Below are 15,612 nucleotides of genomic sequence, written 5' to 3' on the forward strand. Positions count from 1 at the left end.
ATTGTGCTATAAGAAATGATGACCAAGATGCTTTCAGAAAAACCTGGGAAGACTTATATGAACCAATACAAAGTGAAGGGAGTGGAACCAGGAGAACACTGTACACAGTAACGACACTACTGCATGATGATCAACTATGAATGACTTAACTATTCTCAGCAATACAATGATCCAAGACAATTTCAAAGGACTTATGATTAAAAAGAAATGATATCCACTTCCAGAGAAATAATGGAAAAGATTGAGTCTGATTGGAGATCAATTAACTTTATTTTTCTTGTACACTTTTTTTTGCCTATTTTCTTTTGCAACATGGCTTACATGGAAATATATTAAGCATGACTACACATGTATAATCTATAACAATTTGCTTGCCTTCTCAAGGAGTGGGGAAGGAGAGCTAAAAAAATTGGAGCTCCAAATCAGAAAAAAATGAATGTTAATTTGTTTTTACATGTAATTAAGGAAATAAAAGGACAATCAAGACATCTGTCACTGAGAGTGCAAACTTATTATGAATTATGTATCACTGACTACAGTTTTAAAGTATTTTGCTACTTTGTCACTAAGAATTATGTTAGTGAGTATACACTTATTGCTTTTACTAGTGGTAGAGCTGGAGAAGGAAATAGCAGACCACTCCAGCATCTTTGCAAAGAAATGCTCAAATGGGGTCATGAAGAGTTGGACATGACTAAAAATATAAATACTTACACAGTAACAGAAAAAAAAAAATGGAAAGACAGAAGTTTCTTAAACTATTCTGTGCTTCTCAAAGATTAATAATCTTTAAAAGATTTGGAAGGCTGATTTTTAAAAATTAACATAAATAAAAATTTATAGGGATCTGATCTGGGGAAAGTCATCTTTTGGGAATAATTTAGTTAACCTTTATCTAAAGGTGGAAAGAAACTTGGCAGAGTTCCCTCCTAGCTATTGGAATCTGCTACCTTTCTTGTTGAAAAGTTTAAGTTCAAAATAAAGTTCTCATGAGTTTTACAAGTGGGCTAAAATTACCTTTGAAATTAGCCATAAGCCTACTCATGTGGAACAAATAATTTATATTAGAAATAAAACTAATGATCATTTCAATCATTTTACTACAAATGTATCACCATAGGGATAGATGGGCTGGAAAAGAGTTAATGTGATATCGTAACACTTCCAGTTTGTTTTCAAAGCTGTAATGAAATTATTTACTTGTTTAAAACCACAAAATGTTTAAAATGAATTTTTTAAAAAAAACTTTTTCTTAGTAATGATGGACTGATTAGATGTAACTTCAACAAGATAAAATTTTTGTGAGATTTTTAAATACATCCTAATGAATGATTTAGATTATTCCATATTTTCTTTAAGATGAGTAGTTTTAAAATATTGTTATGTGAAAATAAAAAAAAATTCAGGAAAATAAGTTTCCAAGAATTTCTTAAACAAGGTAGATGCAAAAATTGTCAGACAGACAACACTATTTCTGTTTCGTGGTTTAGAATTTTGAATTCAAGAAAATCATTTAATTACTTACAAAATGGATAGGAGGAATAAATGTCACAGCTGAATAAAAATGACAAATGAGTTGCAAATCCAGCTATATTAATGCTTAACAGTTTTAAAGACAATTGTAATCAGTTAGAGAATGAGAACCACTCTCTTGTGAACTTGTTAAAAGAGGAACAAAACTGAAAAGACTGAGGTACACAAAGCTTTCAGAATACTAGTCACAAAAACAAAAAAAGATAATCTTTCCTAATATTATAAGTTTTACATACTAGCTTTAGGAGATAATCAAGGGATTTAATTGCTTTAGGACACGAAGATACCTTCAGAGCACCTAAAAGACTAGCCATGAAATGAAACCTCAAGTCTATTAAGCCATATGTTTACTGTAAGATGAATTATATAAGTCATCAACTCATAAAATAACTTGTAAGGTACACAACTTTTTTTTTCAAAAGGAGGAGGAGAAAATTAATGACATTTCAGTACCTTGTCTTCCCTCATCATTGGTAAACAAACCAGCATCAGTGCTGCTGAGGCTGCTGGAGTCACTGTAATAAGGGGGGGAAAAAGAGAGAAATGGATCAAAAGAACAGTTGATCTCTCAGTCGTAAAATTTTAAAGAGACAAGGCAGTGCTCAGATGGAACTTAAGCCTGACAAAGATCTGAAAGAAAATAAGATGATTTTTTTTAATCAAACTGCAAATATCCTAGTTCCATTAACTACAGAGCATATTATTTTTGGCACATAAAACCACAGGAATCTAATGGGACCCTGACAGTAAGCCAGATGTGACTGCAACGAGGTGCTGACACAATTGATGCATTTTATTATCTGCTTCCATCAAATGCTCATTGCTCTTTTCTTATGCTGTGCAATTCAGCTTGATCCCGGAACACCACTGCTCAATAAAATGGGAAAAATCTCAATCAAAAGCAGTCTAAGCCTTTCTTCAGCACATGAAATACAAGGGCCTGGAGATGGAATTACTTTTCATAACAATATTTGCAAATATTCTGGAAAATACATTACTTAAGAATTCACTGCATTTCTATTACTTAGAGAAAAAAAGTTTACAACAATGATAATCCATTAAATCAAACCTAAGGTCACCCTGAAAAAATGTGTATGACCGATATGATGATGATGATGGGAGAAAAATACAGGTTCAAATCACTTCTGTTTAAGTTCTAGAGTTACAGTAGAACTGATATGCCGTAGAATACATACAATAAAATTTAACACATAAATTAAAGTCAATAGGTATTCTTTCTTTATGCACATAAATGATTTCCATTAGTGCTAACGGAAGTTCTAGTCCCTTTTAGGAGATGAGAAACCTGTGTGGTCAGGTTAGTTAAAACACAGCTCAGGATGAGGTTATAGCTATCTGGCAACAGTGGGTTTTGTCTCTGAATGGGAAAAGACTTTCTCTTCAAGAAATATGCTTTCAAAGTGTTTTGATTTTTCTCATTACTGTAATTTGGAATTTGAAAATAATGATAATGACAATAGCAAAACAAGTGATTTTGTTTAATGCAAAGGCTTAGTTTTGAAAATACACCATGCTTTGTACCCAAGCTTGGAAAAATCTAGTATAATTTCTTTAAAAACTGAAACTAAGTTTTAGAAACAATTTAAAATCAACGGAGATGCAAATTATACCCAGCTACTAATTGCTGAATAAAAAATGCTGCTACTTGGCTTCTACAATTTGCTTTCACTTAGTCTTTTAAATTCTTTATGAAACTTAGAAATATGTCATTCATTACTATATAGGACTATTCTTCCCACAAAAACTGTCAAATTTCTTCACATCTGTCTTGCACAAATTAAGTAACTGTAATACATTGTTCCCCCAGTGATTCCTAATCACTGAAGTCAATACTACACATAAAATTCAATATAAAATAAATATTACTCTTTATTTTTACTATAGCATCATGTTTCCACCAAATCCTCCTAGTCCTCAATGTGGCAGGGATAACCCTCAAAGGTTATTTCAGTGGACTACAAGTTCTAGATGATCCTACCGAGATGAAAAGGCTTTTATTACAGCTCCTATGGGAATTATAATGCCATTATCGAGGACCAGCCTAGCAAAGTTTGGAGAGGCTCATAATCAAAATGTTGGTCACCAGGTGATTAATTGTTTTGGTCACAGGCACATCATGAAAACATCAACTTAGGCACGAAGGGTTTTTGAGCTGCACTGAAGCAAGTACTCATAATGATAAAAATAACAGCTTTTTTGAATCATTGCCTTGTGTTTTTCATGTCTGTACATATGCAAGTTGATTTTTTTTTATGCAATCATCTGGAATTCAAGAATTGGCTTTATTCTATCATGCATCTAAGCAGAACTCCATTAAAACTAAGATCTAACCTGTAAGATCAATGACCTCCCTCCCTTTCAAGCAAATCTTCTTTTAAACTGACTCTGTTCCTCAATCTGCCAATTAATTATGCCAATGGCATGAACATACTGTTTTTTTTTTACTTCCCCCTTTCCATCATTTAGATACCTATATCTAGTAGTCAACAAAGCCAAATGATTTTTTACTCTTTGATTGATTTTTCCTTTCTATAACCATCCTAATCTGGACTTCTATCACTTCAAATCTGGGTTATTATCATAGTTTTCTGATCTAACTCCAGTTTCTTTTTCCTTTAATCTATGTAACCACTACTCTACTTAAAAAACCCCAAATATTTTTCTATTTTGTTGAGCCAGTAAGTTTGAATTCAACAGTTTAGCAATGATGGCTCTCTCCTTACACAGACACTTCCCTTCATTGCATATACCACATGCATTTTAACCTCCATATCTTTGCTCTTGCTATTTCACCTGAAATACCCCTCCTCATCTTTCTATATTTCTAAATACTTTATTTTCTTGATGGCTTAAATCAAGATTCACTTCCTTTTGTAACTCTAAGACCAATCAGGGTGCATAATTACTAATCCCTTACTTTTCACTCTTAGCACCTGTGTGTACACAGTCTATTCTCTACTAGCTTTTAGCTGGGCATTCTTAAGAATTGCTCTCCAAAACAAATAGACAATAGCTTTAGCAAACTAACAATATAGAAGATCAATCCACAAAAATCATTAGTTTCTTTTACTATACATTATTAACAAAAGGAAAGGAAGAGAGGAAGAAAAATTCTATTTAAGATAACAAAATGCATCGAATATCTGGTAATCAACCTACCAAGATACATACAACCTCATACAATTACAAAGCAAGTTTTATAGAACTAAAACCTCAAAAAAAAAAAAAACAAGTACAACAACTGAGACATGGATGAACAGACTGATATATAAATGTAAAGGAATATTATTGCATTGTAAAGAGTGAAAAAATGAAGATATCAGAGAAACACAGGAAGACGTGATAGAAGTGACAGAATGAAGTAGAAAAAGAAAACAACCTACACAATTACTACATCAATGCAAACAGAGCCAATACAGAGAAGCAATACAACTCAGTTCAAATACAATAGTCAATGTTGACAAAATACTATGCAAGTTAAAGATACATTCTCCCTTTCTGCTAACAATTGAAATCATATAAAAGTGGAAAGTAATTGGACATTGGTCACAGTCAGTATCTGGCAGTTTGCTTAACTTTCTAAAGAATGTACTATGGAGAGAAATTTGTTAGTAAATATCTTTTGTATCAAAACCAAACCAAACCAAACAACCCAAAGCATCAACAGGAGAGACAGTAAAGAGTACTGGATCTGAAGTCAGAGGACATGGGCTCAAATCCTAGCTCCGCTATTTACATGTGTGATTTTGCACAAAGGTCTGAAACTCTTTTAGGCTCATCCCCTTGTCTACAAAATGAGGGTGTTGGATTATATGACTTCCATTCTAGCCTTAAATTTATGAACATCCAAATACATAGCCAACTTTCATTTAAAAAAACCTGCCCTTCAATTTTTCCATGTTCTACATGTCTCTCATTTTCTAACAGTTACTTTGTTCTTCTATGTGAGAATTAAGATCCCTTAATATGCTGGGGTCCTTCCAGGATGTGTATTCTAAGGCTTTCCTTTGAGATCTCTACTTATTTTGTACACTTGCAGCACTTACAGTATTAGGCTTACACTGATTCAGATCTATGAAGATCATAGTAATAGGGAGCTCCTTCCATCAATGCAGTTAAGTATCTGTTCTGAATCTTATACTCTGAAAAGATCTTCCCAGGGCACTGGGTGGTCAAGGGAGTTGTCCAGAGTCACAAGAACCGATGAATGTCAGAGGCAAGACTTGAATCCAACATTTCCTCAATCCAAGGCTAGCTCTCTATTTAATATTTACTTTGACCATTATTATAAGAAATGAATATGATCCTTATGAAATAAACAAGATTTTCTTCCCCAAAACTGAAACTAAGTTTCTAGGCTTTCAGGTATATTAGTTAAGGTTTAGGTGCCGCTAAGTTTCAAATACTTACTTGCTCCTTAAGAACACTGAATATGAGGTGTCTATTGCCCCCTGAATCTGATTTGCTGCTGCTTAGTCAGTGTTTATTATTCAGAAGTGATGAGGGCACAGTCTCTGGGAGCCCCCTTGAACTGTCCTTGAATCTTCCAACTAGATCTGGCCTTCCCCAGAGACTATAGCCTCACATTATCATTAGGCCCAAATCTCTACCTAAACCTTGCCCTCTATTGTTACTATAGATATGCATGCCTTCAATTACTTCCCAACCTTGATACTATCTATATCCATGCCTTCAGCTACTTCCCACCCTTAATTCCATTCTCTTGGTTCTTGGGCTCTGACCTCATCTTGCCCTTCTTAGACTCCTCCTCAAGACCCTCCCTAAACCCCTCCTCTAGTCACCCCAGACCACCAACCCCTCCTACAATCTTTGTGTATATAATCTCCATCTTGCCTCCACGAAGGTGCTCAGGTTCAATCTAGCTCAGCTCACATTCAATCTAGCTCAGTTTAGATTGAATCTGGCCAGCTTGTGAAAACAGGCGTCACAAAGAGTGGGATTTCTTAAGACAACCCATTATGGTGAATCCCTAATAAACTCTGTCTTTTCCCATGGCTGAGAAGGCTTGAGTCGAATTCTTTCGGCAGGACCCAGCATGTAGGTATTTTGGGGTCTCGAGCACCCCTAGAAACCTATGGTTTCCATACCTATCATCATTTTTACTTTAACCTCTTCAGAAGTAGTTTAACACTAACTACATCCCCGCTCTGTTCTCCCCCATCAATTGCTGACACATATAAAAATGGACTTAGAAGTTACAGGCTCAATTCTTGAATATATCCCCCGGACACTGGTTTTCTTTAATGTTGGCTTGGGGTTATACTCAAGAGGAAGAGGACTTAAAAGATTTTCCCATGATTTTGTCCCCCCCACCCCACTTTAAACAAGAAGTAATCACGAGTACCATTTACAACAGACAGAAGATAGCTTAATTTTGATGACACTGCTTTTTTCCCCCTTGTTGCTCAGAAGAACAGGGCAGTGAATAAACTGTTTTTAAAAGCTTCTCTTTTAATAAGCTACACATAAGAGATTCATGGTTTCATATATAAATCTCTTTTCTCTATCCTTTGTATATGGAAATATGTTTATTATGGATTGACAAAGTCATATTTTTTTAAAGTATTTAAAAAGAAACAGAGGGGAATTTTTTTGTTTTGGAACCTAGAGTATTCCAAGGTACTTAGCATATACATTTCCACTATATAAGATTTTTTTTCCTCCTACTTATGTCTGATGACATACAATGAGATTAGTTTAAGGGAGATGGTTCACTTTAGCATTTACATATCCTATCTAGTTTCTACAGAGGCTGATAAATTACAAACACTTCCTTCATTCAGTCGGAATAGAGGCGACAGGGAGCTAGTTATGAAGCCTGAGAAGTTTTTACTATTATATTCAAACATTCATTGAATATCTATTTTGAGCAGGGTGCTTTGCTTGGTATTAGAAAGGGAAAAAAGTGATACTCTTATTTTTGGTTAAGCCAAGTATTTCAATATTTTTTTTCTTCTTTCTTAAAGCAAAGTTGCTTACAGTAAAAGTTATTTGAATCTAAGGAGCACTTAGTAAACTCCTTGAATGGCTAGTTTTATAAACTTTCTCCTTCACCTCAATTGACCCTGGCAGTCTAAGAAACAAAAAGGTAAGAGAAAGAAAAATATGACACTTCTAAATCCATATGGTGAGAAGTAAATCAATGAATAATCAAAAGTTGACAGTCTTTGCACTTTTTTCATCAATCAATAAAGACTATTACTTTAAAATTCAGATGGATTAAAAATGATTGGTTATAATGCAGTCATGATTCTTGGATATGAATGATTGCTGTGACTTCATATGAATGATACAGTGGAAAAAATACTAAATTTCTAATAGTAGTTCTAAGTTTAAATCATTTAATTCATTCATCATCAATTATATGACTACTGTGCCAGGCAAAGTGCCAGGAGCTGGGGGCCACAGAAGCAAAAATAGACCCTGCCTTCAATGAGCTTTATTTTATGTTGGGGGAGAGGGCACAACATATACACAGATAACTAAATATACATGATTTGAAGAGTGGGAGAATAGCAACAACTAAGAAGGAAAGACTTCAAGCTCAAGATGGTACTTAAGTTGCAACTTGAAGCAAGTTCAAGTTATTATAAGGGCCTGAGGTGAGGAAGGAATACACTCCAGGAATGGGGGGACAGGCAAGTACAAAACCACAGATACGGCACATGGATAAGGAATCAGAGAAATAGGTAGTAGGTCAGTATGACAGAATACATGAAGGTGAATAATCTGAAATAAAGCTGGAGAGAAAAGATGGAGCCAGGCTATGAAAGGCCCTAAATACCAAGCAGAAGAAAGTATACTTATGTTAGAGGCAACAAAAAAAATGCTAAAATGTTTGAGTGGGAGAGTAATATGGTCAGAACCGTGCCAAGGCAAGAATATTTTGGTAGTTTTGAAGAATACAGATGGAAGAGGGGTCAGATGGAAGCAGGAAAAACAATTAGCAAACTACTGCAATGACCTAGGTGAGATATGATAAAGGTCTGAACTAAGGTAGTGAGCCTAGAAGTATAAAATGGAATCAGAGGTGTAATCCTAGAACAGAAAAGGTGGCAACAAATGTAGGGAGGGTGGGAGGGATGAGGGAGAGAGTAACAATGACTCCAAGGTAACTGAGACTCAGGTGACAATGTATGTAAAGTGCTTTGCCAACCTTAAAGTCATATATAAATGCTATGACGTCACCTTCCTTATATTTTTTTAGTGGAGTTTAAACAGAAATGCTTTTGGGACAAGTCGCTGTCCTTTTTGTTGTTGTTGTTGCATTTGTTATGTGGATTATTGCACAGGCAGATAAGGTGACTATACAGTAACAACACCTCAACATCTGTGGGTTCAATGAAGGTGTCTTCAGGACAATTCCAGTGGCAGATATGAAGTGTGGGATGATTTACTGTACTTCATATAGTTACCACACAGATTTGATTTCTTCTACTAGGTTTCTTTATTTTTAAAACCTTTTATTCTGCATAGCTGGAGATTTTGGCAAATTTATTTTAAAACATTGTTCTTCTGTTGATTAATGTTATGTTTGGGTGATTATGTATAAAAGATTTGTTTGTGACAAAATTCTGTTTTGAGTAAAGTTTATTGGTTGAATTCTCAAGAATATTTTGAGGTCTATAATTATCACATAGGAATTAATCAACTGTTATTTTACGAAAGGTAGTAAGTTTCTGACTTATCATTCTAGCTACCAGGTTGTGTCTACACTAGGTCTTCAGCATTCTGGCATCTTGCAGTGAAGTTGCTGATGCTTTCCTCTTTTACAATTGGCATTGGCTGTTAAGTCAATCAACAAGCAATTATTAAGTCTGTACTATGTGTCAGATGCTGGGGAATACAAATACAAAGAACAAGAAACTACATAGCTAATTATATACAGAATAAAGATGAAGAGAATATAAAGAAATAGAAAATGTTTGAGTAAGAGGTAGTCTGAGAGGGAGGATATGCAATTGGGGGAAATGAAAGCTTCAAGCAGAAGGTGGTGATTGAGCTTTTGTCTCCAAAGAAAGGAATTCCATGAGGTGCAGGTGAGGAAGAAAACAGTTACAAGTGAGGAAGCTGGCTAGGAAACAGGCACAGACAAAAGAGATACAGGGTGGTCCATGAAAACAGAGAGAAGGCCTTTTGGGCTGGGTAGCAGAAAGGAAGCAATATTCAGTGAGGCTGAAAAAAAGTCAGAATTAGGTTGTGAAAGGTTTAAAACTTAGCAGAGAAGTTTATATAGCAAAAGGGAGCCAGTGAAGTTAAGAAATATTTAACGAAAATCACTTTTGCAGCAGTATGTGGTCGGGGAAGACCTAAGGTAGGCAAGGCAACAAATATTTTTTAAGTACTTTCTATGAATCAGGCACTATGCTAAGCACTGTGGATATAAATGCACAGAAAAAGAAAGTGTCTTGGCCATCAAGGAGCTTGCATTCTAATGGAGAATGCCAAAACACAAAAAGGGGGCTAGAAAACAAGGGTAAGAAGGAGAAGGTAGTCATGCAAAGGCATGGTGTCAAAGTCCAGAAAGTCAGAAGTGGAACGAGGAGGGTCATGAAGATTGGCTGACCTTGGACCTTCCCCAAAATGGAGTCCCTGGAAGGAACTCACCAATAGGAGGAGGGGGCCAGCATGGCAGAGGTATGTTCCAGATTGAGGTCACAGAGACATAGGGAGATTCCAGAATTAGGAGGCCCCAGGCTATAAGGGAAGTTCTAGGGGGGAGATGGCAGCTGGAGCATGGTGCAAAAGTCTAAGAGGTAGAGAAACTAATTATTAGAAAGCTGTTGCAATAATCTAGGCAAGAAGTGATGAGGATCTGACCTAAAGTGGTAGTTATATGAATAAGAAAAACAAGTAGAATGCAAGATGTTGTAGAGATAGAAATGACAAGATTAAGCAGGTGACTGACTGTATGAAGTGAGGAAAGTGAGGAGCTGGGAATAATACTTATAACAAACCTTGGAGACTGAACAAATGGTAGTGCCTTTGAAATATGGAAGACAAAAGAGTTTAAGTGAAAAAGGAAGGAGAGCTATAGGCTGACAGCTTGAGGGGATGGTGGAGACTAGTGAATGGTTTTAAAGGATTATAGAGACTCAAGGTACAGAATAAGACATACATATTTTGGACATGGTTAATGTGTGGAAGTGGTTTGCTTTACTATGGACATTTGTTACAAGGGTTTTCTTTACTTTCTTGCCCAATGAGGAGAATGGAAAGGAGAGGGAATAGAAATGGTATTGTCAAAAATGTCAAAAAAAAAAAAAAAAAGAATCATCAAGGCATTTTTTTAAATGTAGAAAAGTGAACAGCAGGAAGTTGAACAGGAAATGGAATTAGGTCAGTGCAAAAGTAACCTACTGAAACTATCACATACTTAATAAGAAAAGGTGTACATACTAGATTTGTGGTTTTGTGTGTGATCCTCATTATTCTACTTTTTAATACAAAAAGGGTAATCCCATTTGGCTTATTAAATTGAGTATCAAAGATAATTTAAAAAATAAAAAATGAGGGATAAAGATTTTTGAAAGCAGTAGAGACAGAATCAGAAGATAAGCGAACTTGAGGTTTGGGGAAGTGGGGCAGAGGAGGATGGTTGAAGTTGCAATTAACTAGAATCTTAAGATAGGAGGATTCCTTAAGGATATGATGATAAGGGGGCAGAGCCAAGATGGTGGCTGGAAAGCAGGGACTAATGTGAGCTCCCCACCAAGTCCCTCCAAAAACCCATAAAAAATGGCTCTGAACCAATTCTAGAACTGCAGAACCCACAAAATAGCAGAGGGAAGCAGGGCTCCAGCCCAGGACAGCATGGATGGTTGCTGGGTGAGGTCTTTCGCACATGGAGCTGGGAGCGGAACAGGGCCCAGCACGGGCGGTGCGGACCAACCAGACCAGGAGCCGGGTGGAGCAGGCCCTAGCGCCCTGAATCAGTGAGCTGTGGGAGTTGCCACACTTCTCAACTCACAAACACCAAAGACAACAGAGAAGAACTGCGGAACCCACAAAATAGTGGCGGGAAGCAGGGCTCTAACCCAGGACAGCCTGGATGGTGTCTGGGTAAGGTCTATCCCGCACGGAGCTGGGAATGGAGCAGAGCGGAGCCCAGCGTGGGCGGCGCAGACAAATCAGACCAGGAGCCCGGCGGAGTGTGCCCTAGTACCCTTAATCAGTGAGCTGCAGCAGTTACCAGACTTCTCAACCCACAAACACCAAAGACAACAGAGAAGGTTAGTGGGAAAAGCTGCTGGGGACAGGGGGATAGAGCTCACGGTTCAGCCACCACACCAGGGGCAGCAGAGGTGGGGCAGCTACAGAACTACAGCTACAGTTGCTTCTGGCACCAGGCCCACCTGGTGGGAGGAATTAAGTTGCGGATCAGAGCAGGAGTGCAGAGCCTGCTGAAGATCTAAGTCCAGTCCAGGTTTGGGGTTCTTGGGGAAGGAGTAGTGCTGGTCAACAGCGCATCCCCCCAACCTTGGAACACAGTACTCTTTACTCTACAAGCAGTCATACCCCGTTGAGAAATTCAAGGGTCAGGTAAGTTGGCTGGGAACATGGCCAGGCAGCGAAAACGCACTCAGATTCAGTTTCAGACTTTGGAATCTTTCTTTGGTGACAAAGACCAAAACATACAGCCTAAAGAAGACAACAAAGTCAAAGAGCCTACAACAAAAGCCTCCAAGAAAAACATGAACTGATCTCAGGCCATGGGAGAGCTCAAAAAGGATTTGGAAAAGCAAATTAGAGAAGTAGAGGAAAAATTGGGAAGAGAAATGAGAAGGATGAGAGAAAACCATGAAAAACAAGTCAATGACTTGCTAAAGGAGACCCAAAAAAATGCTGAAAAATATACTGAAGAAAACAACACCTTAAAAAATAGACTAACTCAAATGGCAAAAGAGCTCCAAAAAGCCAATGAGAAGAATTCCTTGAAAGGCAGAATTACCCAAATGGAAAAGGGGGTCCAAAAGACCACTGAAGAAAATACTACCTTAAAAATGAGATTGGAGCAAGTGGAAGCTAGTGACTTGATGAGAAATCAAGATATTATAAAACAGAACCAAAGGAATGACAAAGTGGAAGACAATGTCAAATATCTCCTTAGAAAAACCACTGACCTGGAAAACAGATCCAGGATATATAATTTAAAAATTACTGGACTACCTGAAAGCCATGATCAAAAAAGGAGCCTTTCAAGAAATTATCAAGGAGAACTGCCCTGATATTCTAGAGCCACAGGGCAAAATAGAAATTGAAAAAATCCACACATAACCTCCTCAAATAGATCCCCAAAAGAAATCTCCTAGGAATATTGTCACCAAATTCCAGAACTCCCAGATCAAGGAGAAAATACTGCAAGCAGCCAGAAAGAAACAATTTGAATATTGTGGAAACACAATCAGAATAACCTAAGATCTAGCAGCTTCTACATTAAGAGATCAAAGGGCTCGGAGTACGATATTCCGGAGGTCAATGGAGCTAGGATTAAAACCAAAAATCACCTACTCAGCAAAACTGAGTATCATGCTCCAAGGCAAAATATGGACTTTCAATAAAATAGAGGACTTTCAAGCTTTCTCAGTGAAAAGACCAGAGCTGAATTGAAAATCTGACTTTCAAACACAAGAATCAAGAGAAGCATGAAAAGGTAAACAAGAAAGAGAAATCATAAGGGACTTACTAAAGTTGAACTGTTTTGTTCACATTCCTACTTGGAAAGAGGATGTGTATATTTTATGAGAGCTCAGTATTAGAGTAGCTGAAGGGAATATGCATATATATATATATATATGTATATATATATATATATACACACACACACATATATATGTGTGTGTGTGTGTGGGTGGGTGGGTGGGTGTATGTGTATGTACATATATATATGTGTGTGTGCGTATGTATGTGTGTGTGTGTATATACATATATACATATATATATATGTATATGTATATACAGAGAGAGAGAGAGAGAGAGAGAGAGAGAGACAGAGGGCCCAGGGTGAGTTGAAGATGAAGGGATGATATCTAAAAGAAATAAAATCAAATTAAGGGATGAGAGAGGAATATATTGAGAGAGGGAGAAAGGGAGAGATGGAATGGGGTAAATTATCTCACATAAAAGTGGCAAGAAAAAGCAGTTCTGTAGGAAGAGAAGAGAAGGCAGGTGAGGGAGAATGAGTGAATCTTGCTCTCATCATATTTGGCCTGAGGAGGGAATACCATCCATACTCAATTGGGTATCTTAGCCCACAGGAAAGAAGGAGGAAGAAGATAAAAAAGGGGGGATGATAGAAGGGAGGGCAGATTGGGGTGGAGGTAATCAAAAACAAACACTTTTGAAAAGGGACAGGGTCAAGGAAGAAAATTGGATAAAGGGGGATAGGTTAGGAAGGAGCAAAATATAATTAGTCTTTCACAACATGAGTATTGTGGAAGGGTTATACATAATGATACGCATGTGGCCTATGTTGAATTGCTTGACTTCTTAGGGACGCTGGGTGGAAAGGGAAGAGGGGAGAGAATTTGGAACTCAAAGTTTTAAAAACAGATGTTCAAAAACAACCAAAAAAAAAGTTTTTGCATGCAACTAGAAAATAAGATACACAGGCAATGGGGCATAGAAATTTATCTTGCCCTACAAGAAAGGAAGGGAAAAGGGGATGGGAGGGGAGTGGGGTGACAGAAGGGAGGGCTGACTGGGGAACAGGGCAATCAGAATATAAGCCATCTTGGAGTGGGGAGAGGGTAGAAACGGGGAGAAAATTTGTAATTCAAACTCTTGTGAAAATCAATGCTGAAAACTAAACATATTAAATAAATCAAATTTTAAAAACAAAACAAAGGATATGATGATTAAAATCACTATTATTTCATTTTTCTCATTTTTGATGGGGTTCAGATAGAAACAATACAAAGTCAAATTACTACCCTTTTATTATTCTTTCATATTTAATCTTATAGGGACTATTGTACAGGTGAATAAAATGACTGCCTTTTGTAACTGAAGAAAGAGTACTGAGATAGAATATAAGCTTATATTTTATAGATACAGTGAAAGCATCTTCAGAATTCAAATAGCAAACAAAACAGAGATGACATGCACTTTATCCTGTTCTAAATAGTTTTAACTTCTTCTGTCATGTCATTATATCCTGAAAGTTTTTCATTTAATATAGTTTAGAAATTTAGGTATTTTCATAGGCACTGTCTGGAACAGTATTCAACAAATTAAGTGGCATATACCTATTGTCTGCCTTTATTATGGCTTTGGAAAAGAGGTCAGTTTGTCCCCAAGATATTTCTCTATGCCTTAAGCTATCTTACTATACGCTCTGAGAATTCCAGTTAGTTCTATTCTTTCCACTCCTTTTATTTAAAATGAGGAATAAAGCTGCTTGATTTAGTTAACATTTTATGAGTTTTTGTTTGGACTTCTAAATTGGCTGTCATCCATTCATCCATGACATAAATTTACATCAAGGGTAGTGCATAGGTGTTTCTATATTTATCCAATGCTTTTATTTGGCTCCTGAATTCTAGCGCAAAGTATTTAATTTCTATTCTTCCTTGGCGCAAGTTAAGAATTTTACATTTCTTGAGTTCAAAAAACATTTGCTAGCACTGGGAAAAGTTTCCATGAGTTGAAGTAGTTAATATGTTTTTCAATAGAGTCATATATCCTTATTTCATCTAGATATCTCAAGTGATTATACAATGTTTTGGGATAGCTCCCTCTATGATCTGAAACCAAAACTCAGTTCAATTCAGGAGCAATAATGACTTTATGCCAGCAGAACCGTAACAAGTATGAACTCTCTTCTTGGAAGATATCACTTAAGTATTTTCACCGTTTGGACTTCTTTTATGTATTTCAATACATGAACAAGTTGGAAAAGCTGAACTAAGTCAAACACTTTGTGATAATAAAAGAGAGAAAAGTGTTATGGCACTCTGGGGTGACGAATTCAATAATCTTTAAACTGATGAATTGCTCTTTATACCCTAGGGACTATTTGGCATAACCTTTTTCCTC

The 15,612-nt window shown here is 36.6% G+C and overlaps 1 protein-coding gene across 3 annotated transcripts in view; it reads right to left on the reverse strand.

The window, feature by feature from the left end:
• Positions 1 to 15,612, reverse strand: part of GPATCH2 (G-patch domain containing 2) — a 263,126-nt gene that overhangs the window by 224,907 nt on the left and 22,607 nt on the right. For all 3 annotated transcript variants that reach the window (XM_036754825.1, XM_036754826.1, XM_036754827.1), the window contains exon 3: positions 1,987 to 2,048. In XM_036754825.1, the coding sequence (XP_036610720.1) occupies positions 1,987 to 2,048 (62 nt within the window). The remainder of the gene's footprint in view (positions 1 to 1,986; positions 2,049 to 15,612) is intronic.

The sequence above is a fragment of the Trichosurus vulpecula genome, chromosome 4 (assembly GCF_011100635.1).
Source record: "Trichosurus vulpecula isolate mTriVul1 chromosome 4, mTriVul1.pri, whole genome shotgun sequence".
NCBI classification, from domain to species: domain Eukaryota; kingdom Metazoa; phylum Chordata; class Mammalia; order Diprotodontia; family Phalangeridae; genus Trichosurus; species Trichosurus vulpecula.